At 35.0% G+C, this 24643-nt stretch overlaps 11 protein-coding genes across 11 annotated transcripts; 7 read left to right on the top strand and 4 right to left on the bottom strand.

The window, feature by feature from the left end:
* Nucleotides 1–301: 301 nt before the first annotated feature.
* KAE1 (tRNA N6-adenosine threonylcarbamoyltransferase) lies at nt 302–1462 on the top strand (the record flags this gene model as incomplete). The annotated part of the gene is made up of 1 exon (XM_003668749.1): nt 302–1462. The coding sequence occupies one exon, from the start codon at nt 302–304 to the stop codon at nt 1460–1462; it is 1161 nt and encodes a 386-aa protein (XP_003668797.1).
* A 286-nt stretch (nt 1463–1748) lies between these two features.
* Nucleotides 1749–2660, top strand: SPC34 (Spc34p; the record flags this gene model as incomplete). The annotated part of the gene is made up of 1 exon (XM_003668748.1): nt 1749–2660. The coding sequence occupies one exon, from the start codon at nt 1749–1751 to the stop codon at nt 2658–2660; it is 912 nt and encodes a 303-aa protein (XP_003668796.1).
* Nucleotides 2661–3234: 574 nt separating this feature from the next.
* On the top strand, nt 3235–5241 carry CAF4 (Caf4p; the record flags this gene model as incomplete). Its single annotated transcript, XM_003668747.1, has 1 exon — nt 3235–5241. One exon carries the CDS (start codon nt 3235–3237, stop codon nt 5239–5241), a length of 2007 nt encoding a protein of 668 aa, XP_003668795.1.
* Nucleotides 5242–5578: 337 nt separating this feature from the next.
* Nucleotides 5579–7237, top strand: CCT7 (chaperonin-containing T-complex subunit CCT7; the record flags this gene model as incomplete). Its single annotated transcript, XM_003668746.1, has 1 exon — nt 5579–7237. One exon carries the CDS (start codon nt 5579–5581, stop codon nt 7235–7237), a length of 1659 nt encoding a protein of 552 aa, XP_003668794.1.
* A 308-nt stretch (nt 7238–7545) lies between these two features.
* On the bottom strand, nt 7546–8157 carry DID2 (Did2p; the record flags this gene model as incomplete). Its single annotated transcript, XM_003668745.1, has 1 exon — nt 7546–8157. The coding sequence occupies one exon, from the start codon at nt 8155–8157 to the stop codon at nt 7546–7548; it is 612 nt and encodes a 203-aa protein (XP_003668793.1).
* Nucleotides 8158–8526: 369 nt separating this feature from the next.
* On the bottom strand, nt 8527–9606 carry DAL80 (Dal80p; the record flags this gene model as incomplete). The annotated part of the gene is made up of 1 exon (XM_003668744.1): nt 8527–9606. The coding sequence occupies one exon, from the start codon at nt 9604–9606 to the stop codon at nt 8527–8529; it is 1080 nt and encodes a 359-aa protein (XP_003668792.1).
* Nucleotides 9607–10575: 969 nt separating this feature from the next.
* On the top strand, nt 10576–15816 carry SPO14 (phospholipase D; the record flags this gene model as incomplete). The annotated part of the gene is made up of 1 exon (XM_003668743.1): nt 10576–15816. One exon carries the CDS (start codon nt 10576–10578, stop codon nt 15814–15816), a length of 5241 nt encoding a protein of 1746 aa, XP_003668791.1.
* A 192-nt stretch (nt 15817–16008) lies between these two features.
* Nucleotides 16009–16869, bottom strand: GMH1 (Gmh1p; the record flags this gene model as incomplete). The annotated part of the gene is made up of 1 exon (XM_003668742.1): nt 16009–16869. The coding sequence occupies one exon, from the start codon at nt 16867–16869 to the stop codon at nt 16009–16011; it is 861 nt and encodes a 286-aa protein (XP_003668790.1).
* Nucleotides 16870–17368: 499 nt separating this feature from the next.
* On the top strand, nt 17369–19846 carry SET3 (histone-binding protein SET3; the record flags this gene model as incomplete). The annotated part of the gene is made up of 1 exon (XM_003668741.1): nt 17369–19846. The coding sequence occupies one exon, from the start codon at nt 17369–17371 to the stop codon at nt 19844–19846; it is 2478 nt and encodes an 825-aa protein (XP_003668789.1).
* A 517-nt stretch (nt 19847–20363) lies between these two features.
* Nucleotides 20364–21965, top strand: RQT4 (Rqt4p; the record flags this gene model as incomplete). Its single annotated transcript, XM_003668740.1, has 1 exon — nt 20364–21965. One exon carries the CDS (start codon nt 20364–20366, stop codon nt 21963–21965), a length of 1602 nt encoding a protein of 533 aa, XP_003668788.1.
* A 275-nt stretch (nt 21966–22240) lies between these two features.
* On the bottom strand, nt 22241–24529 carry DBP7 (putative ATP-dependent RNA helicase; the record flags this gene model as incomplete). Its single annotated transcript, XM_003668739.1, has 1 exon — nt 22241–24529. One exon carries the CDS (start codon nt 24527–24529, stop codon nt 22241–22243), a length of 2289 nt encoding a protein of 762 aa, XP_003668787.1.
* Between the last annotated feature and the right edge of the window lie 114 nt (nt 24530–24643).

Below are 24643 nucleotides of genomic sequence, written 5' to 3'. Positions count from 1 at the left end.
TTTTTATCACCAGTCAAATATGAACTTCACAGCACTATACCATGGTACGAATAAAAAAGTATCAATATTATTTAGATTCAATCCTTTTTGTCACCGAAGTGGTGCAAGATCTGGTTGTTAGTTTACTTCTACTGTGAAAGCGAGAAAACTTGACTTCGAAAAATTTAGTCTTTAAAAAAATAAATCGAGAAATCGATCAAGAAAATTCCTCTAGAAACATAACTCACAACAAAGAATTAGTACTTGAGTAAATACATTATACTGTTCTCAAGGAAGCAATTATTTAAACAGCCCAGCAAATATGGTCAATTTAAATACAATCAAACCCAAAAATAACAGAAATTATTACCTAGCATTAGGTTTAGAAGGTTCAGCTAATAAATTAGGTGTCGGTATACTTAAACATCCAATCCTACCATCTCATGAATCAGGAGACAATTCTCACCATTGTCAGGCAGAAATTCTTTCCAATATAAGAGATACATATATAACACCGCCGGGTGAAGGGTTCCTACCACGTGATACAGCAAGACATCATAGAAATTGGTGTGTTAGATTGATTAAAAGAGCATTGGAAGAAGCCGGGATAAATGACCCTAGGAATGATATTGATGTTATTTGTTTCACAAAGGGACCCGGAATGGGGGCCCCATTACATTCTGTGGTTATTGCTGCAAGAACTTGTTCGTTGATGTGGGGTGTCGATTTAGTGGGCGTTAATCATTGTGTGGGCCATATCGAAATGGGCAGAGAAATCACTCAAGCAATTAACCCTGTTGTATTGTATGTCAGTGGTGGGAATACTCAAGTTATTGCCTATTCAGAGAATAGGTATAGAATATTTGGCGAGACATTAGATATTGCAATTGGTAACTGTTTGGATAGATTTGCAAGAACGTTAAAAATCCCTAATGCTCCATCACCAGGTTATAATATTGAACAACTGGCGAATAAATGTAAAAACAAAGATCAATTGGTTGAATTACCGTATACTGTTAAAGGTATGGACTTGTCAATGAGTGGTATCCTCGCCTACATTGATTCCTTAGCGAAGGATTTATTCAAAGGAAACAAGAAAAATAAAATACTATTTGATCAAAAAACTGGGGAACAAAAAGTTACTGTCGAAGATCTTTGTTATTCTCTACAAGAAAACCTATTTGCAATGCTGGTAGAAATTACTGAAAGAGCAATGGCACATGTAAATGCTTCCCAAGTATTAATCGTTGGTGGTGTTGGATGCAATGTTCGTCTACAAGAGATGATGGGTCAAATGTGCAAAGATCGTGCAAACGGACAAGTACATGCTACGGATGAAAGATTCTGTATCGATAATGGGGTGATGATAGCGCAAGCTGGTCTACTTCAATATAGAATGGGTGATGTTGTGAAGGATTTAAAAGAAACCGTAGTCACCCAGAAATTCAGAACTGATGAGGTATATGTGTCATGGCGGGAATAGAGTGTATTTACAGCATATTTTGTTTTTACTTCATTATGTAGATCAACTACATATTAACTAGATTTTTAAAAGGCATATAAAAATATATCTTCGAAGTTTTTCTGGATTGATTTTCAAATTTCCTGTCTTGACAAAGAGGAAACTCTTCACATAAATTTCAGTCGCGTTGAAATCTTGCTCTAGTTTACGAACACGAAATGAAAATACAATATCTAATAAGAACACTATATACATTCATCACTTCCCCAATTCTGATTTGAGAATTCCAAGCTCGATCTGTTTAACCATGAAGGAATCATTGGACTCATGCATCAGAGAAATAAATCAAGCAACAGAATCAATATCTACATTATATTTTAAGCCCCCTGGTATTTTTCACAATGCTGTAGTTCATAATATTGTGAACAAAGGATCCAATGAATATAAAAGTAATTTAACTAAACTAATAAGAGATTGTAATCCCAAGGAGGAAGTGTCTTTATTTAAAGTTGATAAAGTTAAAAAAACAATCAAGAGGAAAGATGGTCAAGAAGGAATATTTGATTATTTATCGGAGAGAAATGCAAATATAAAACGAAATAGAAGGATTGGGATTCCAGGTGAGAAACCAATTATTCATGTACCAAAGGAATTCTATTTGAAGCAACATAATAGAGAGCTCACAGATAAGAAAAGAAGAACAACAAATAATCTACTATTCAATATGGATAATAAGTCTTCAAAAGTCGGGAGTGTGGACTCTGGATCTCTAGAGATTTTACTCAATAAATTCAAGAACAATAAACAGATCCTAAACTTACTATATGCTTTGCAAAATGGTAGTGTCATGGTGGAGAATGATTCAATAATGCCTAATCAATTCGTTGCTGATAAGAGAAAGACCATGTTTGTAGAAGATTTCTCACCAGAATTGATTTTAGAAGTCCTTGATGAGATAGCCAAACAATGGCCATTGGCAGAATATCGGGAAAGTTACAATGAACTACAGGAGAGATATCTAGATCTAAAAGCTAAAATCGATGTGGCAAGAAAGGAAGCAGACCTACAAGAAGAACAGTTAGATATACAGTCGAAAAGCAGTTCAATGGCATCATCAAATGCCGTAACGAAGTTAATAGAGAAGGAGCGAAATAATATTATGACTCTCGAGGAAAAAATCAGGAAACTAGAAGCTGATAAAGATATTCAAGAACCGTAACTGCTTGGATGCTATTATGCTTGTTTAACTATTATTTAGATCTGTCTATTGACTGTCTATAGACTGTCTAATTTATGGAATAGGATTGGAAATCTCCATTAAAAAAATCGATCAACAACTGTAAGTTCTCATTTAGGACTTGTAACATGTATTCTTTTGGGATGTTGTATGGTAACTGCGTCTAGCGTAATTTTCTAGTATAGTTTTATTACGTATTGAAATAGTTCGTACACGCGCCTGATGAATATTATTAATCTCCAATTCGAAAAATTATTAAATAATGTTAGTATAAACTTTTAGTATATTTTCTGGTATACCTTCGATCCATGTTGAGTGATATCTAAAATATGTTTCTTTATTTAGTATCGGACTTTTACAGATTCATTGAAATCTGAAAACGCTCTGACGATACTCTATCGATTACCTTAGAAGAACGGAAATCATAAAAAAAGTTGAGAGTCGAGCCTTTTGCATAAATACAATTGTTTAGATACGTATAGAAATCGACAGCAGTGATTCAATCTTACTCTGACACTTGCGGATAAAGAACATTGAAATCTTTTTTCGAATTGAAATGGCAGGCAATGCACTATCACAATTACCGAACGCCAAATCTGTAACAACTCATCCTAGTTTTGCTGGTCAATTACTTCCGTTCAAATGCCTCTTATATCAGAATAGTCGGTCGGCGATAGCATTATTATTACATAAGTTAAAGAGAAGATTCTCAAAGGAAATGTATCCTCCCTTTCTAAGTTCCTCATTTTCGAATGCAAACCAACAATATTTCGATAATAATATTGTTGATAAATATAGTGCATTCAAACTTGCATGTTACTTAAGTGATGAATTGCTACTTGAAATACCGCCGGAACCCCTACGACAAATCATGGTTGCAAATGAAAGAGTGGAAAATGAAGTAGCCAATTTGTGTGATAATAATCAGGAGGTAAGTCTTTATTGGGGATTTCAATTACATTTTTGGTATTATGGCATATCCTCCGAAGGAGATCAATTTACTGAAAAAGATTCTTCAACTTCTAGTTGCCGAATTGAACCACCTCTCTCTAATCACGATTTAGAATCAATAAAAACAGCATATTCTTTATCTTACCTAAATAAATCTTTTAATAGAATAGTCGAAGAGTTCTCAACTATTGAACTACAAAAACAGATTGTTCGGAACGATATTGCGAAGTTGGATTTTAGAATACAGCAATTACAATATTCCCAACAATCACAATGTCAAAAACTTGCTATTGTTGAAAAGTTCGAGTTAGAATTGGAGAATGAACTAAAAACAATCGATGACAGAAAAAACTTTGTTGCAGAGTACGCATCAGAATTCGATAGAGAGACAGAAACACAGCAAAAGAACCAGTCATTCTATCAGGTACATACAGAAGAATCATCAAATTTATTATCAAGTGTTTCACTTATCAATAATGGCGAGGGTGACGATATGTCATATTCAATGCGTTCATCCTCTTTCGAGCAAGTTACTGAAAACACAACAGCTATTGAGGACTTGGCAGATAATGTAACAAAAAAACATACATCTTCTAGTACGACTAGATCTAACTACAATCTTGGTGATAAAATTCATTCATTTAAGAGTGCTCATACAGATAGCATTACATGCTTAGATTTTGCCAAATCCTGGAATACTTTATGTACTGCTGCTAACTATGACAATACAGTCAAGATTTGGGATTTATCGACCACCGAGCAACTTGGGTCGTTCTCTGGACATAAAGCCACAATCAATTGCCTCCAAATGAGTAACAATAATTCGTTACTGATGACAGGAAGTAAAGATGCCACTGTAAAAGTTTGGAATATTGATCTAGGTATCGAATTAGCAAAAAAAGAAAACAATCAACTGGAAGAAAAGGATGAGTCACCTTGTGTTTTAACTTTTGATTCACATAGTGATGAAATTACAGCGTTATCTTTTGATGGCGAATATCTTATAAGTGCTTCAAGAGATAAAACAGTTCGCCAATACGATATTATTAGTGGCAAATGTTTCCAAACGTTAGCTACAAATTTCGGTTCCATCTCTAAAACCAATGGGGATATGCTGATGTCAAGGAACAGCCCTGTAGTAGGGGCATTACAATATTATAATACAGCATTAATTACTGGCTCAAGTGATGGTATTGCAAGACTATGGGATTTAAGGATCGGAAAAGTAGTTAGGTCAATGGAAGGTCATAATGGTGCTATTACTTCATTACAATTTGATCCAATCAAACTTACCACAAGTTCAACAGATGGAGACATAAGAGTATGGGATCTCAGAACTGCGGGGTGGCTTGAATTACATCCTTGTGGTTTACCAGTGACTTCATTCGATAGCAGTCCTCCGGGTTTGTTAGCAGTCATTTCAGAAGGAGAGGAGAGAATTAGGATAATAGACCAACAGAAGAAAGATCATTGGTTTTGCGGGGAGTCAGAAAATGTTATCGATGAAATGATGGCGCCATCGTCCTACTCATACGCAACCTCAGTTAAATGCAGAGACGACCGGATGGTAGAAGGCCGAAGTAATGGTACAGTCAACTTATGGGCAATTTGACGTAATAGCTAAACTAAACACTGGAAGGTGATCTATATATTTATATTGCTGATGAGTATTTAAATCATTTTCTTTATAGATTTGCGTAGTGAACATCTCGTGTCGTCTCTTATTACCACAAGTACGTAACAAATTAGTTGATAATATTTCTGTAATTCAGTTACCCGGCTATTGGTTTTGGAAGTGGCAAAAATTTGCAAAATAAAGAATAAATCAATTCATATATATTTAAATATAATAATTAATAGATGATGGTAACCATTACTGCCATACTACAAACACCTCTGAACTCAATTCTTTCCAGGATCCTGCCCTAATACCCGCATACAATCTAGCTATGAATTTTGGTAACAGAACTCCAACCATTGTTGTCCTTAAAGAAGGTACCGATGCCTCCCAAGGCAAAGGTCAGATTATTTCCAACATCAATGCATGCATTGCTATCCAAGAAACATTGAAGCCAACATTAGGTCCCCTAGGTTCTGACATTTTGATTGTAACATCAAACCAAAAGACAACCATCTCCAATGATGGTGCTACTATTTTAAGATTGTTAGATGTTGTACATCCAGCTGCAAGAACTCTAGTGGATATTTCAAGAGCTCAAGATGCCGAAGTCGGTGATGGGACTACAAGTGTGACTATTCTTGCCGGGGAACTAATGAAGGAGGCAAAACCATTCTTGGAAGAAGGTATTTCTTCTCATATTATTATGAAGGGTTATAGAACTGCAGTTCGGCTAGCTGTTGAGAAGATTAAAGAATTAGCAACCGATGTCTCAGTTGAACATGAAGGAAGTAGAGAATTACTAGAACGTTGTGCTAGAACTGCCATGAGCTCCAAACTGATTTATAAGAATGCTGATTTCTTCGTTAAGATGTGTGTCGATGCAGTTTTATCATTAGATAAAGATGATTTAGATGATAAGTTGATTGGTATTAAGAAAATTCCAGGTGGAGCTATGGAGGAATCCATGTTTATTGATGGTGTTGCCTTTAAGAAAACCTTCTCATATGCTGGGTTTGAACAACAACCAAAGAATTTTAAGAACCCTAAGATCTTAAGTTTAAATGTTGAATTAGAGTTGAAAGCTGAAAAGGATAACGCAGAAGTCCGTGTAGAACAAGTATCTGATTACCAAGCTATTGTGGATGCTGAATGGCAAATTATTCTTGATAAATTGGAACAAATCAAAGACACGGGTGCAAATATTGTATTATCTAAACTTCCAATCGGTGATTTAGCTACACAATACTTTGCTGACAGGAATATTTTCTGTGCTGGTAGAGTTAGTTCTGATGATATGAATCGTGTAATCCAAGCTGTAGGGGGTTCGATACAGTCCACCACTTCGGATATTAAACCGGACTATTTAGGTACGTGTGAAACTTTTGAAGAAATACAGATTGGTGCTGAACGTTACAATTTATTCAAAGGTTGTCCACAAGCTAAAACATGCACATTACTTTTAAGAGGTGGTGCTGAACAAGTCATTGCTGAAGTAGAAAGATCTTTGCATGATGCCATCATGATCGTTAAGAGAGCATTACAAAACAAATTAGTCGTTGCCGGTGGTGGTGCCATTGAAATGGAAATATCTAAATATCTAAGAGATTATTCTAAAACTATTGCCGGTAAGCAACAACTTATTATCAATGCATTCGCTAAAGCTTTAGAAGTTATTCCAAGACAATTATGTGAGAACGCTGGGTTTGATGCTGTAGAATTATTGAATAAATTAAGATTGGCCCACAGTAAAGGTGAAAAATGGTTTGGTGTAGATTTTGAAACTGAAAACATTGGTGATAACTTTAGCAAATTTGTATGGGAACCAGCTTTAGTGAAAATTAATGCATTGCAAAGTGCGACAGAAGCTACGAATTTGATTTTGTCTGTCGATGAAACTATTACTAATCAAGAACATCAATCAGCCAACGCTGGCATGATGCCACCTGCTCCAGGTGGAGGTAGAGGTAGAGGAGTACCAATGCAATAAGGAGACATAAAACAATCCATGACAATATAACCAACGACAGCAAAAACAGATAACATAGTAAACTTTATAAATGGCGGGAGAATTACTTGGTGCATATATATTTTTGTAATTTAATTCAATTGATACAATCATTACAGGTAGGCTACGCCGTCGCGTTCAGCGATAAGGAGTCGATATTAAAGAAAAGAGGTTAGATAATCACAGCAACTAGGTAATATAAGGAAAAACAATAAATATTAATCAGAAAATTTAATTTACAAAATAGAGTATTTATATTATGTCATAAAATGCGGCATGTAAAGAAAATTTCAACTACGTAAAGCTCTTAATCTTTGAGCCAATTTGTCTTCTTTTTCTTCTGTTACAGGTTCTGCTTTTTCTATTTGAGGTAAGTTGTCCAATTTGGCACTTTGCTTTAATTCCATACCATTTTCATCAGCCACTTTACCCATTAACTCATCTACTTTATCATTATCAACCAACATTGCATCTGAACTAACGCCCATATCTTCATAAACGTTAACACTTGTATCTAGGTCTTCAAATTGTTGTTCAAATTTATCCATAACCATTGTTATCTGTTGTAAATTCATATTAGCTAATGCCTTATCCATCCCCTTACAAACTTGTGCCATTGATCCAGACACTTGTCTCATAGTTACTGCAGTCTGTACCCTTGAAGCTACAGAATCAATCCTAGAAGCCAACTTCAAAAGTTGCAATCTTTCATTTTTCTTCCTTATGGCATTAGAGGCATATATTCTAGCAATTTCTTCATTTTCGTTGAGAGCTTTCTTCAACTTATTTGTCTCTTGTTTCTCTTCTCTGGACGCTCTTTGCGCTTGCTTTTGTAACTGTTTCGATGTAAATTTCAACTGGAATAATGTGTTTTCTAGGCCTGCCGCTGGATTACGTGACATCTTTATCGTATATTATTAGGGGGTTGCTACTAGAGTCCTATGATATTGATATTGTCTTTCTTTTTGAGATAATAACTGTATTTCTTACTGTACTGTTCATAAATTCAATATATCTAAAAATCAAATGTACGTGAGTTTCACTTTACTTTTTCCTGATATAACCCTTTTTCAGGTTCGGAAGTACAATTTCTTCAGCAGTCCGGGTGACAAACATTCTGAGAGACAATGTAGATGAACGTCACAGTTTTTTGCTAATGGCCGGCTCCTGGAACATATACGTATAGGTAACGATATAAGTGTACATTTTCTCTACGATATTATAAATTTGATTGCAAAAATGTACTAAAAAAATCCATTTGTTATACAATTTTATCCTCTTTGGCTTCCAAGTTTATATTTTGCGGTCAACTCAAATATATGTTTCTTATATAATCCTGCCATCAATTCCAATTCCATAACTCTTGTTTTCAACTTAATTATTTCTTCTTCTCTTTGTAACCCAACTTTCAGATCTATTTGTTGGCGAGGTATTTCATCCATAAAACTTGTCAAATTGCTATTCGATGGTATGTTGTCCCTGTTATTTATGCTCTGTAAAAGATTATGAGCTGTTTCATTCACACCGATTCTTTTGGCCTCAAGAACTTTATAAAATTGGCCATTTAATTCTAATTCAGAAGGGACCCTTTCCTTGCTAGGCAAGTCCTTATTTGCTTTGATATCATATATATTTTTGGGTTTTAAAATGGGTTTCACTGAGTGTGCCATCTTTAATATTTCCTTATCTTGACGATCATCCTCGTTTCTTCTATTATTTAAAGAATATTTTGCTCTAAAACGTTCAACATTTCTTGAAGTAAATAAATCAAATCCTGCAGGATTACTCTTCCTTCTTTTATTTGAATTATTATGAAATAGACCATTATTATTATTATTATTATTATTATTGCTTCTGTTTCGTGTTTTAATTATATCATTCTGTAATTTTGGCGGTCTTGGTCTTCCATGCAATTTTAAAAATAGTCCACATGCATTACATAAAACTGTACCCATATCATCTCTCCTCCAAAGTGGTGTGTTTTGTGTAAAACAATTCCTACAATGTGTTACTATACTATCGTTGTCGTCATCATCATCTATTATATTATTCTTATTGCTTTCTCCCCTAATTGGTGGCAAACAAATTGAATTTCTTTTATTAGTGCCGTTAATTATCTTAGGTTTAGGTAATGTATTCCAAACTGCAGTGAGTTCTGTTTGAGATTCAACATTTAGTAAGGATAATAATTTTGGTTGACCAAATGCGCTTTTTCCTTTAGAGTATGTATCTAGTTGATCCGTAATGGTAAGTGTTGGTTTTTTTTTACTGATTGAAAATGAAGAATTATTTTTCGTTTCTGTTGTGGTTACGATACTGTCACCATTATTTTGGTTTACACTGTCTTCCATTTTACTATTTTTCAAATAATTTATATTAAGAGAATGTTTGAAGAGCTACGGCAGTAATAGAAATTTATTTCCATAAAATAAGGTCAACTAAATAAGAGGGAAATAAGTAGCTAATGTAATACATATATAGAAAATTTGGGCTCCATCAGCAAGGAGTCTGAAAGACTTCGAAAGTCAAGATAAGAGAAAGTAAAGAGATAATATATATGCTTTTGACACATTTCTCCACACTGTTAAACATACAAAAAATGATATGCATGGAGGAAACTTTCTCTAGCATAAAAAGCTCCGTCCCAACAAGAACTGCTCAGTAAATACTTTTATTTACTAAGGCACTTGAAGGTGTGCGAAGATAACTCGATATCAAAACTCATCGTCTTCTTATCTAAGCAAAGTATCTCGGTGCCAGATGGACAATTTCAACAGCCTCTACCATATATGATAACTTTTCTGAGATACAAAGATAGAGATGGTAATGTGAAGGGCTACTCTTGCTACTATAACTATCTGGGCTGTTATTTTTTGTTTCTTATCAAAGTAAGTAACCAAGCAACTGCAACCCCTTGGGACTTATCAGCGCCATCCGCGGAGCTGCGGGCTTTTATCTCCTCATCTCCCTGTTTACCCTTTTACTTTTTTAGGTAATTTAATATTATTAGCCGCCCAGCTTATTTCTGATTTACATACCGGGTAACACACACTCCTCCAATTTAACTTAGTAAAGGCGTAAGGCGTGAGGCGTGAGGCGAAATGGTCAGTTTACAATAGGTACATACCCAAGGTGCAATTAATAGCGTGTAAAGCTGACCCACCACTGGAGGAGCATCGATTTTTTATGGACTATATGACAGGAATACTCAGGTCATAAATAGATACATCCTTTATTAAACCGTTAGAAAGTGATACAGTGTTTTCTATTGTATCAGAAGAAACAGTGAACCTGAAGAAACTGTTTTCAATAGAGTGAAGATGGGTCCTCAAAGGTCGAGCACTGTAATTCCTGGGATTTCGCCTGTTTCGAGGGACAATGATCTGGAAGAAGTTAGAACTGCTACATCTAGTGAGAATGATCTAGAAACAAATACTGCTGCTAATGGAAACAGGGGTCAAAATGGGGGAGGTAACATTACTAAGAAGAACTATAAACAAAGAAAACCTCAATTGAAATCATATATGAGGCCATCAGCCAGTGGATCTTTATTACTTGATGACGACGAAGGTAATATAAAGAATTTATCTTTCCAAGGTGTCCCCAACTCGGCACGTACTAATGATAACAAGTCAATGAACCAGTTCATAAATGATGAACAAGATCCTTTGAGCCATATTCCAAAACATGACCTCTTTCGAGCAACATCCACTGCTCCAACCAAATATTCTGTAGAAACATATCGCCTGAGGTTGGTAATTCAAACAATTTTTATAACAACCGTTAACGGCAGTGATATTAGACTAATGATACAACAGAGAAATGATACTTCCATGCCCAATAACACGTTCCCGATAGATAAATCTAAACGAAGATCAATCATTGGATCCATTGATAGCCAATTGAAAAATAACCATTGGAGGAAAGAATTCAGTGATGCCTTCAAGAAAATATCAGTCATTTCAAAACTAAAATTACAAATGAATAACCAATCACACCACGATGATGGTAAGAATGAACTCACTATGTCATCTCCAAGATTATCTTCAAATGTACTGAATGATGAAGATACTCCTACTCAAATGTTAGCGTCTGATTTAATCGATTCCATGTTGAGTGGATGTCCGGCTGCCTTGTTTGCTAGTACTCAATTCTTGAGAGATGAACATGGGAAAAGAAGAGCTCCTTTACTTTTAGCAATGTTGGACATCACTGTCAAACCATTGAATGGGATTTCTCCATTTATAGTGGATAGCTTCTCAGAAGAGCCATCTGAAGATTATGAAACAGGAAGGAATGATGATGCTGATGATAATGAAAATATTAGCGATGGTAATAATCATGCTATGTCCTCGAGAAGGACAAGTTTTTCCAGTATGTCTACCGCAGTAAGAAATAAGATAATTGAGAAGAAAAATGATAATACAATGTTTAAATTAGAATTAGAATATGGGATTGGGTCGACAAGACAAAAATGGTCAGTAGTAAAAAGTTATCAAGAAATAAATGCATTACATACTAATTTGAAGCTTGTTTCTCTTCAACAAGTAGCTGTTAATAAGCTATCAATTGAAAGTAACCAATTCAGGAAAATCAGATTACCTAGTTTCCCAAAATTTCCTAAAAATACATGGAGAAAAAATCATCATCTTGAAAAAAATGGAGTCCCGATCGATCCAGGCTTTTCAAATGGATTGAGATCCAGAATGCAATCTAGGACAACATTACAAGCTGATACTGACGAGAATAATTCAGCAAGTTCATCACTAATCTTTTTCGATATAAATAAAATCAAAATGAAACATTTACAAGATCTCATTAGAGAACCAGACGATGAGTCACAACCAATGTATATAAGGTTGGAACGATATTTGAAATTATTAAACCTCGCATTATGTTTAAGGCCACAAGCTAATCGACTCTGTGAATTTTATGAATTCTCACCTATTGGGAACTTATTAAGCTATGAAAATGGGTACCAGGGTAAAGAAGGCCCCATGATTATTAGGTCTACTGCGAAATCACAAGGTTGGAGAGTATCACATTTTAATGCACATGATTTTAAAGAAATGATTGAGAGACATACGGAAAAATGGTTTTTAGTGCGACATTCTTATATTACGTACGTTTCAGACCTATGTTCTACCACTCCATTAGATGTATTCCTTGTGGACTCTAAATTTAAAATAAAATGTTCAGGCTTAGATAAGCGGAAAACTGAAGAATTAATACAACAAGATGTGGATTGGAATAAAGAAAGTTCAAGGAAATTCTCAGTGAAATTATTAATAACTCTAGAAAATAGTGAAAGAAAATTGAAAGTGATTTGTAGTTCTGAATATTCATTAAGACAATGGATGAGATCAATCAATTATATGTCCAAATCGACAATTTGGTCCCAAGTGCACAGATTCAATAGTTTTGCTCCCGTAAGGAAGAACTCCTTTTGTAAATACTTAGTGGATGGTAGAGATTATTTTTGGGCACTAAGTGAAGCATTAAACATGGCTAAAGATGTTATCTATATCCATGATTGGTGGTTATCACCAGAACTATACATGCGTCGACCAGTTAATGGGAATCAACAATATAGAATCGATAGAATTCTGAAGAAATGTGCAGAAAGTGGGATTAAAATTTTTATTGTCATTTATAGAAATGTCGGTAATACTGTAGGAACTGATAGTTTGTGGACTAAACATTCTATGTTAGGTTTACATCCAAATATTCATTTAATTCGTTCTCCAAATCAATGGTTACAAAATACGTATTTCTGGGCACATCATGAAAAATTTGTAGTCATTGATCATACTATTGCATTTATGGGTGGAATTGACCTTTGTTACGGGCGTTACGATACCCCGGAGCATGTTCTACGGGATGATGCTACTGGTATTAAAGATCAAAATTTCCCTGGGAAGGATTATTCAAATGCAAGAATTTGTGATTTTTATGAGCTCGATAAACCGTTCGAATCAATGTATGATAGGAATGTGATACCAAGAATGCCATGGCATGATGTTCATATGATGATGGTTGGTGAACCTGCAAGAGATTTATCTCGGCATTTTGTTCAAAGATGGAATTACTTGTTAAGAGAAAAACGTCCTAGTAGGCCAACACCATTACTGACACCTGCCAATGATTTTACTGCATGCGAATTAGAAAGATCACCATTTTTCAAAACTTTGAAGAAAAGGTCAACGTGCGAAGTTCAAATATTGAGAAGTGCGGGGAATTGGTCTCTAGGATTAAAAGAAACTGAAAAATCAATTCAAAATGCATACTTGAAACTAATTGAAACAAGTCAACATTACATATATATTGAAAATCAATTTTTCATAACAACTTCTACTTGGGATGGCGTAATTATCGAAAATAAAATTGGGGATGCAATAGTAGATAGGATCATTCGGGCTAACAGTGAAGGTGCAGAATGGAAGGCCTTCATTATCATTCCATTAATGCCAGGTTTTGATTCTCCAATTGATCAACCAGAAGCATCAGCTTTGCGGGTTATTATGCAATGTCAATATCAAAGTATATCTCGTGGGGAAACGTCAATTTTTGCGAGATTAAGGAAATTAAACATTGATCCTGTACAGTATATTCAATTTTATTCACTAAGGAAATGGTCTACAATTGGTACCGAGGAAAAATTGGTTACTGAACAACTATATGTTCATGCAAAACTGCTGATAGTTGATGATAGAAGTTGTATCATCGGAAGTGCCAATATCAATGAGAGATCACAATTAGGGAATAGAGACAGTGAAGTAGCTGCTATTGTGAGGGATACTGATCTAATAAAGACTAAGATGAATGGCGAAGATTATTATGCAGGAAGGTTTGCGTGGGAACTACGGCAGAGACTAATGAGAGAACATTTGGGTTGTGATGTTGATTTGGTCGAGATTGTAGAAAGACAATTCGGAAGGTTAGAGAAATTAGCAAAAGAAAATTATAGAACGTTGCATACATTGGATACCAAGAAAAAGTCCTCCAAGTATAACAAAGAAGATAAAATAACGTCTTCCATGATTGAACTGGCATATCGTGAAGTGTTTGACGTCGATTATAGCTCTTCATGGTCGAATATATACCACAGAGATGATATTACGGAAGATGAACAAGGAGGTGGAAAGAGAGGTTCCTATGTTTCCTCAAGTAAATTTGGTATAAATTTAGAAGAATTTATGAAAACAACGTCAGAAGTTGAGGCGTATGATGAAGTGTGCAATGTTTTGGATTCGTTAGAAGAAGAAATTGGCAATAAGAAAATGGAATTACCAATTAGAAACACGAGGGGACAAACACAAACAGATCCGCCGGTACCTTTACATTCTTTCAATTTTAGAGCTGGCACAGCAAACCTTGGAATCAGAGACAACAAATCTATAAGTGCAGATCCCAGATTGATTGGAAATAAAGTACATACTGCAGATGTTAGTGGTGATGGTCCGGATGGATGGAATAAAGTTACAGATGAATTCAAGGAATCTGTTACAGAGCAGCTGAAAGATTGGGCACTAAAGGCATTATCAAGTAGAGTCATAGATGATAAAGAAAAATCCAAGACTGATTTACGCTATGAGGCATCGTTTGATTTCTTACCAGATAAAAGGGATATTGAAAAGTACCTTAATTGTCTAGAAATATCCGATATCAAAAAATGGGATATGTTGAAAAGGATTTGTTATTTACAACGTTTATCATACAAAATTAAAGTACTTGCTGATTCCAAGACGAATGTGAGCAATGAAGAAAATACTAGTACCAACTCCAGTTCAGAACAATCAGATAATAGGACAGACCCAGGCAGCTTAGGAGAGTTAGATGATGATGCTGTAGATGAATTATTGTCACAAATCACACCGTCTGTTACGAACAACGAGGATTTTGACAGGCGATTGTTGAACCTAAAATTTGTTGATCCTTATTGTTTCGGAGATCCATTAGCTGAAACGTTCTATGATGATGTATGGACAGCAATTGCATTAAGAAACACATTGATCTTTAGATTTGTTTTCCATTGTCAACCTGATAACGATGTACAGACTTGGAGAGATTATAAAGAATTTAACAAATTATCCCAAGAATTTATTGATGAACAGAACAAATCTATCGAAACTGCATTGGCAATGGAAAAATCAAATGAGTCATCTACCAAATCAGGTTCTACGAATTCTGATGACTTACCAATTCCAAAAGAATCAGATAGAAATGTTAACAAAGGAGAAAAACTTATTGATGTTCCCGTAAACAAAACTGTACCAAGGGATGATGAGAATGAGAAAGCAACCACGAACAAAGACTTAGAGGAGAAGTCTATGAACGCATTGAAGAAGAAAACAGTCTCAAGATTAAAAATGCGATTCTCTAACAGTTTATTGTACGGATTTAAACAAAGAACCTTTGATAGACATACATCTCGTAGATTACTTGAAAGAGTACATGGCAATTTAGTGATATTTCCAACAGAGTGGCTAGCTAAAGAAGTCGAATCTAAAAATTGGTTTTATAGTGCTGATAGATTACCACCAATCGAAATATACGATTGATCGACATATGCATTCCTATTTACTGACTCCTCGCCTGATAATAATATTAAAATAAATATGATTACGAATTATATATGACTATTTATTTTATACTACTTTTTTTGCATAAAACATATATTCTTTTATTTATTACCATATTAATATTGACAGACATTATAGTCTTCTTTATCAATTGAGCAGCAATGATGATCCTTAGTTTGTGTAATTATAAAAACTTAACCATGAAGATAAATCAATACCTATTAAGCTAATAACATAAAGGAGGGCCATACCTAAAGTTGGCAATAGGATAAAGTTGATATTTTTCAAAAATGGTAATTGTGAATAACCATAAAAGGTCAAGATGAAGTAATGACCAATGGCGAAACAATATAATGAATTCCCCACAATCAGGGCAAACCAATTATGCAAATTAATTATTGGTAATAATAGGAATTGCAAGAAATACAGTAATAACAGGATAACTAAGAATGCATCACAGTGAACATCAAAACAATAGCCCCATTCTATGGATGGTCGAGTACTGTTATTGACATTATTACTGTTATAATAATCATTATTTGTCATTAGTTTGAATTGGAAAAATGGTCTGTTTAATATGAACCAAAACATGGTAGAGATTATGAAACCTAACAGAAAGAAATCAATGAATATCATATTGAATAGTAGTTTGCAAAATCCCATGAATGATCTACCATATGCAATGGACCATGCGATCGATGTGATTGACAATAGTAAGATTTGTAAAAGAAAGAAAGATGGATCATCTCTTGCCCATTGATTTTTGGTTTGATGTTGATAATAAAATGAACGGAATGCCTTTCTAGGTTTGAAGATCAAGTGGAACATTTCCCACGTAGCTGTTTCAAAGTCCAAATTTTTTGGTGTCTTGAAAAGTCTTTTTATTACTATTGGTATCCTATTATTATTACTGAAAGTGCTGTTATTGTAATGGTTATAATCATATGCATCATTGTTAGAATTCATCACTGAGATTGATTTTCTATTTTGCGTAGGATTAACATCCTGGACAGTTCTAGGCAATACACTCATTTAAAATATAATCAGCTACCCCAGTAATATGCCAGACTATTAATAAAATGTTCTTTTATGGAGGAGACTACAGCACTTGCACTGAGTGAAATGAGGAAACTGAATGATCTAGTAGAGTACAATGTAACACAATTCAAGCCACGCGAATATTTGCACTAAAGAAATCTTCCAGCTGAAATAGTGTCTCTTCTGTAATAACTTTGAATTAGTGTTACAGACAGATAATGGTCTTTACTAAAATAATATACACCTTAATAAATACCTTTCTTCTTCAGCTTGTGGACTTGTCAATTTGTTGTTCAAACTTCCAAAATAAATCCATCTGCCAAATTCCAACAAAGTAAATTTCTTGGGGCGACTTTCTTTAACAATTTCACAATAAGATATAAATCTACCAGAACAAGAACAAGAACAAGAACAGACAGACTAGTAACGAACCTGTAACAAGTGAAGACCACCTCTAAACAGGAGAAACTGATAGTGTATTTTAACATTAATAATGGACGATCGAGAGAAAGAACAGTCCCAGGATGATACCGGGCTCCTAGCAGATGCATCTACGCTGCTCATGTTTTCAAAAAGCACTGCACCGAGACCATCTGAATCATCTACAGCTAGTAATGAACTTCCTTCAATGGAACATGCTTTAGAAGAGCAACAGCGACAAAGGGAACACGTGCATCATCATTCTCACAAACATCGTCGAGAGAGTCTGAGACCATTGGATGCAGCTGCATCTGCTGCAGCTACTGCATTGGCCACGGCTGCTACTGTTCCATTACCGTTACTTCACAAAAAGCTGAAGAAAACTGCATCAAATAAACTTACTGAGGAAGAAGAAATGCAAAAAGAAATATTTGAAAATAAAGAGGGAACCCAAGTAGTAGATGACTCGTATATTGTGGATCCTGATTCTGGAATAATTACATGTATTTGTGGATTTGATGATGATGACGGGTTCACTATTCAGTGTGATCATTGTAATAGATGGCAGCATGCCATTTGTTTTGGTATAAAAGATGTAGATTCCGCTCCCGATGATCATCTTTGTGATGTCTGTCAACCAGGGAATGACATAGATAGGAAACTGGCCAGAAGGAAACAGTTGCAACAAAGATCTTTGTTAGGTTTGAATAATTTACCTGAATTAGAATCTAGGAGTGAAAATGGAAACTTTGACTTTGATAATCACGAATCATCACCAAAAAAAGACGTAAAAATAAACGCCAATAACAAGGGTAGATCTCAGAGTAATGCTGATAAAGTCGCAGAAGATATTCATTTAGAGGAAATGGAAAACGATAATGATGAAAAACATACAGATGATGGGCGAATTAGCAGTAGACCATCAGTGATAGACATTCCTGTCCAATCACCGGATTTAGTAGTTCGAAAGAAAGAGCATTTTTTGACAGCAAAGGAAGCATTCCAAGCTAGTTTCCTGCCGATCGATAATTATCGGACGAAAGATAAACTTGTTGATTTATTTATTAAAAAACATTCCAATGATGAGTTTATAGAAGAAGTGCCCTCTTTCAAACCGATCTCATTTGAAGTAAAACCATATGCAGATTTTAATTATTCAAGAGTCTTTCCCGGTTTTACAAAATTAGGAATATTTATTCAAGAAAACTGTAATGAAAATGCTCTAATTGAAGAATTTTTAGGTGAAATAGATTTCAAAAACCGTTATTTGAATAATTCAAGAAATCAATATAATATTTGGGGGTGTACCAAGAGGAAAGTTCTCTTTCATCCACACTGGCCAATATACATCGATGCAAGAGCATCTGGGAATCTAACGAGGTATCTACGAAGAGGTTGTAATCCAAACGTTGAATTAATAACCATTAAGGTTAACAATGAAATCAAGTTTGTTTTAAAGGCAATAAAAGACATTGAGAAAGGTGAGGAATTACAAATTGCATGGAATTGGAATCCTAAACATCCAATATTGAAATTAATTGATGAAGAGGATACCTTTGAGACTTTGACATCGGATGAAAAAGTTGTATTGTTGACCTCTATTGATTCTGTATTGGGATCATGCGAATGTGCATGTGGTAAAAATAGTAAAGAATGTCATCTATCCAAAATTAAAAAGCTTTCAAAAAACATGGTCAAATCGCTAAAAGTTAAAATGAATAATAGATACAAATTTAATATGGTGCTCGATGATTTGGATTTGAGGAAGCGACGCCCGGGACCTGTTTTAGATAGGTTAGTAAAAAAATCTATTGATAGAAGAAAACGTCATAAGGAGGGCAATTTATTGAAAATATTGCTAGAAGAGTTAGACCCTGCTTCGTTAAAAGATGATATAAAATTTGATGAAAATGTTACCAATAGACCGATGAAGACATTGGAGAAAGAAAGGAGGAACGTTACCACAAAAAAAAATAAGGAAGGAACAATTCATCCGTTTAAGATATGGTTGCTGTCATGTAATAAAATTGGGAAACCTACTGTACATAGGAAGAAAACAAACATTAAGATTATCGAGAATTTAGAGGATTTAAATGAATCCAGAATTACTGATCTTGATAAATTATCTATTCCAATCAAGCTTGAAGTGCAACCTTCGACACAGCGCCCATCATTACATTCACAATCAGTACATACTTCAAAAATATCTCTCACAGGATTAGGCCTAACCAAGAAAGCTGAATCCACCGCAGATATTAAAATGCGATTTGATGGATCCAAGAGGCATCACAGTATCACTACAGGCCCTAGTATGATGCTAGAGAGTAATGTACTTAGGGGATTGTCATCGCCAAAGATTCTTTCATCAAGAGAAAAGTTTGACGGTAAACCGCCTAGTAGATCAACGACTCCCATTTTGCTCAGTGCAAAAGAATTTCAAGATATGGAAAAAGAACATGACAAAACCTTGGATTTGACTAGCGACGGTAATAGCAGCGCTTCCAATTTGCCAGCCTCTTTAGCATCAGCTTCCCAACTGAAAAGAAACTAAGTTTTGCTGACTTATCGTAAAAAGCTACAAAATGATAAATGAATGTACTTTGAACCTGCACTATATCATAATTACTAATTATTCATATGTAAGTAAGAACTGACGTATATAGCTCTCCCGTTGAAAAACTATATCCGCCTCATCAAACGATATTCCTAGTTTAGATTAAGAGCGTTTGAGAGTTGCATAAGAATAAAGGTACACTTTATTGCATTTGTCATAGCTGGTTTTGTACACTTACCAGCCATTTTAGTACTATATTTGCATGTTTTATATGAATATTATATATTCATGTCACACTTTGTTAGTTGCCCTCCTTATACTTTAACGTCGCTATTCTATTACTATTTTATTAGCTTACGCGTAGTATCTGCGGAGGTAGAGAGACTAACTAGTTAACTACTTGATATTTCATCAGAAAACACAATCAATACTCAACTTATCAAGAGATCTTGAAAGACAAAAGAGCTCCGAAACACAGCAGTAAGATAGATATTCCGGTCACCATCCATCTATTATGACTAGAGCTGACGCAATCCAATTTGCAATCACCCAAATACCAGAGATTTTGCCATTAGAGCAAGATGATGTCAAAAAATTATGTGAGCAAGTTCTCACCTCGAACAAGACTCCAGAAACAATAGCGCAAGGTTTCCTAGATATCCTAGGTCATGAAGATCTTTCATTTGAATTTGTGATTAAATTCAATGAATTACTGAGCAAAAAAACTCAAACACAGGATGATGAAGTTACGTCAATCGTACGACCACCTCGAGAGAGGGAGTTCATATCACCACTGCAACAGGATAAATCGACTTCTCCTCTCCCTCCTCCTCCTCCTTCTCAGTTAAAGCTTAAACCTGAAGAAAAGAAACCTCTCCTGAAGAAGGACTCAACGAAAGGGACCCTTGTTAGCGAAAGATTGACGAAACCGCCTGCTTCAATTAAGAAGGAATCCATGGAAAAGAGTTCAAGAAAGAATGAGCAAAAAAACAAAACAAAGAAAGTACAATCTTTACGTGATATCGATGACGCAGTGAAATTCTTAGAACTAAACAAAGAAGAGAAGAATTCTAAGAAGTACGTTTGTAATTGTCAAGGTTTAAGACATCCGATTTTCGAATTGGCTCCTAATTGTTTATCATGTGGGAAAATCATTTGTATTAAAGAGGGGTTACATTTGAATAATTGTTCGTTCTGTGGTGAGGAACTTATCCCAATTGGTGAGCGTGTTCAGATGTTGGAAGCGTTACAGAATGAGAAGGATGAGGTTACTAAGCTTGATCAGGAGAATAAATTGAAAGCTAAACAAAGTGTCAGGAAACCTACAAAAACTTATAAGATCTCCTCAGGTATGGGGAAAAATTTGTTCCAAGAACAAGATAAATTATTCGATTTTATTGAGAGAAAACGGGAGAGAGAAAGGAAAAGAGAAGAAGTGTTAAACTCTGAAAATAACATTGAATCAATGGGCGTTTCTGAGAATGATTCAACGAAAAATGTTAAAGAAGAAGATAAGGACCTTATTGTTGCACAAGAGAGATTGAACAAGTTATTACATTTTCAAAATACATCTGCTGAAAGGACGAAGATCATTGATAATGCAAGTGATTTTAGTATGTCAAATGAAGTGGGATTATGGGGCTCTGCTCGTGAGAGAGCTCTGTTACTAAAGAAGCAACAGCGTAATCTAAGGAAGTGGGAAAAGTTAGAAAAGGAAAGAAGTGGGAAACGCGATAAATACGTAGTGAGCATGAACATTGGGAAGAACGGTAAAGTGACTATGTCGGAGGTAGAAAAGGATGAAAAGATGATAGCAGATTCGGATGACGAATTCGAAGAACTCAGTGATGAAGAAGATATAGAAGATTTAAGAGCTATCAAATCCTTAAAGAAGGAAATTAATGAAGGTAAAGAACTGGAACGAGAAGCACTACATTCCAGTGTTTGGGATTATCAAGAAGATAAAAAGAAATTCGAACGTCCTGTATATATCGGCGATTCACATCCTTCTGAAGATGAGGGCGAGAATGCAAATTCAAAGCAGTGGAAATCTAGAGTTCAAATCTCAACCAACGACGATAATGCGTTGGAAGAAAATATCTTGGCGGTTCTATAGTAAGTTTTAATCTACACACGCATTAGATCATATAGTTCAAGTTTATAGACTCAAAATAGTTCAAACGACTACCCAAATAGAATATGATCACATATTACGCAAACTCTGACGTTACATTGAACGAATATGAATAGTCCTTAGCCTGAGATTTAATTTAAATGCAGGAATGCTTGTGATAAATATTATTATACAAATTTTTTTCTAATTAAGTAAAAATAAGAATGTTGATAGAAAAATTGGATATATGTATGATCGTCTATGGGTACTTTTTAGCTCTAATAGTTGAATTCACTAGCACTGGCGCGTACTGCCTTACGAGCCATACGAATTAATTTCATTTGAGGATCTTCCTTCTTTTTATTTTTAAAAGCATCATCCTCCATCTTTTGCTGTTTACTTCCTAAGGCACCCATACTCTTAGGTCTCTCTCTTAGACCAAAACTCTTGGCTAAATGACCCAAATGTAAACATCTGACGTTGAAAAATTTCTTTTCCTGAGTTATATGTGTAGCATATGCTCTCACATGACTTGTATAACCCCTCATTGCTACATTCTTATAAGTTGAATCTTCTAATAAACGTCTTTCAACGTTCAAATGCCAAGTAGTGGCATTAGTATCCCATTCCAGAATTTTTTCAGTTTTGTCCTTACTCTTTTTCCTTTGGGCGTCTTTAGCAGTAATATCATTTCTGGCAACTCTCAAATCACTGAAGGCAGACTTTAAGATATCTTCATCGAATTTGAGTAACTGCCACCCCAATGGATGGTATGGTTTAATATAATCCATGTAACCTTCTTCTTCGCCTGGAAGTAAAAATAATAAACTTTCACCAGGTTTACCAGCACGAGCAGTACGACCAATTCTATGAAGATGATCTTCTGCTGCGAAAGGTGGATCAACTTCAATGACGGTACTAACATATGGCAAATCAAGACCTCTACTTGCCACATCCGTACAGAACATAATTAAATGTTTCCCTTTAGTAGCATCATTATCTGTGGCAAAATGCTTTAAAGTTTGAGTTCTCATTTGTTGGGATAATGACCCGTGCAATTTATAACATAGGACTTTTGGTGTTTCAGCAGGATCAAAACAAGGGAAAATAGTATTCCCTTTAGTCAATAATCTGACTGTATCGCCAACTATATCTTTATGATGAGAATCATTCGATGAGAATGTCTCAAAGTGGAATTCAACACTATCTGAACAGGATAAAAAAACCATTGTACGTGTAGTTTGTTCAGGATTTTCCTTGGCTCTCTTTGTCATATTATTTAATTCTGCAGCCAAAGTAACCAACCTTAATTTCGGGGGAACAATAGTAATTTGTTGTAATAATTGATCTGGTGCCACAGTAACGGTTTCCTTTTCTGTCTTACCGCTGACACTGATCAGCTTATAGTTTTGTAATGCAACATCACCTAGTTTAGTTACTCTTCCCTTCAATGTAGCACTACATAATACATTAATAATACGTGATGGTAATTTCGGGAATTTCCTGTTATTGATTGGAACCTCATGGATAATCTTTAAAATGTCATCAATGGTTTGTTCAAACCCTAATTCCATCAATTTATCACCTTCATCCAACACCAAATATCTCAATGAATCACCCATTTGTTCACGAATAACTTTTGTGTTTTGTAAATGATCCAATATACGACCTGGTGTTCCCACAATGAAATTACAACCTTTACGTAATCTTGCCTTTTCAGATTTCTTACGTTCACCACCGATCAAAAGACATGGAACCAAATAATGACAACAATTAGTCAAAGTGGAAGCTACCTGATAAATTTGTGAGGCCAATTCACGAGTTGGTGCAACGATCAAGGCGAAACATCCTGATTTTCTGTCTACATGAGCTTCCATTTCCAATATGGAGGATATGATTGGTAATAAATAAGTCAATGTCTTACCAGACCCGGTTTGAGCATGTATAAATAGGTCATTATTTTTTTTATTACTTGATATTAAATTTGGGATTGCTAATTTTTGAATATTTGTTGGTTTTGTAATACGCATCTTTTCCACTAAATGAGATACTAATGTGTCATTAATCCCTAAAGCATCGAATGAATCCTCCATGGAAGGAGCATTCGATGGATTAATCTTAATATTTTCATCGTGCTTATTTGTATTTACGGCAGTTGAAATTTCTCTGTTTGATGTGAAAAGGGAGGAAACAATTTCAGAGCTAGCTGTGTTTGGCGGTAATACCCCACCTTTTCTACTTGCCAATTTGTTGTCTAATTCTCTAGTTTTCTTATTAGTCATTAATGTCTGATTACGACTATTATTATTATTCATCGTCGACCTTTTCTTGTTACTCTTGGAATCTTCATCGTGCTCGTCATCGTCACCAGTTTCCTTATACAAATCTTGCTGTGATCTCTTTCCTCTTGTTTTCTTCCCATCCAACATCATTTGCAACTTCCTTCTGTCCTTCCATCTACCACCAGTAACTTTTTGAGAGTTATTACTCGTGGATTTCGACGTAGAGCTATCATCAGTGACAAAATTTAATAACATTCCATCATCGGCATCGTCTAATGAACTCATTGTAGTATTATCTTTCTTAATTGGGATTGGGATATCTTTGACAACGCTTTTCAACTGATCGAGAAAACAAAAAGAAATCAATGAAAGCCAAGATTCTCTTACAATGAAACTACT

The sequence above is a fragment of the Naumovozyma dairenensis genome, chromosome 2 (assembly GCF_000227115.2).
Source record: "Naumovozyma dairenensis CBS 421 chromosome 2, complete genome".
In the NCBI taxonomy this organism is placed as follows: Eukaryota; Fungi; Ascomycota; class Saccharomycetes; order Saccharomycetales; family Saccharomycetaceae; genus Naumovozyma; species Naumovozyma dairenensis.
This window is presented reverse-complemented; position numbering and strand designations above follow the sequence as displayed.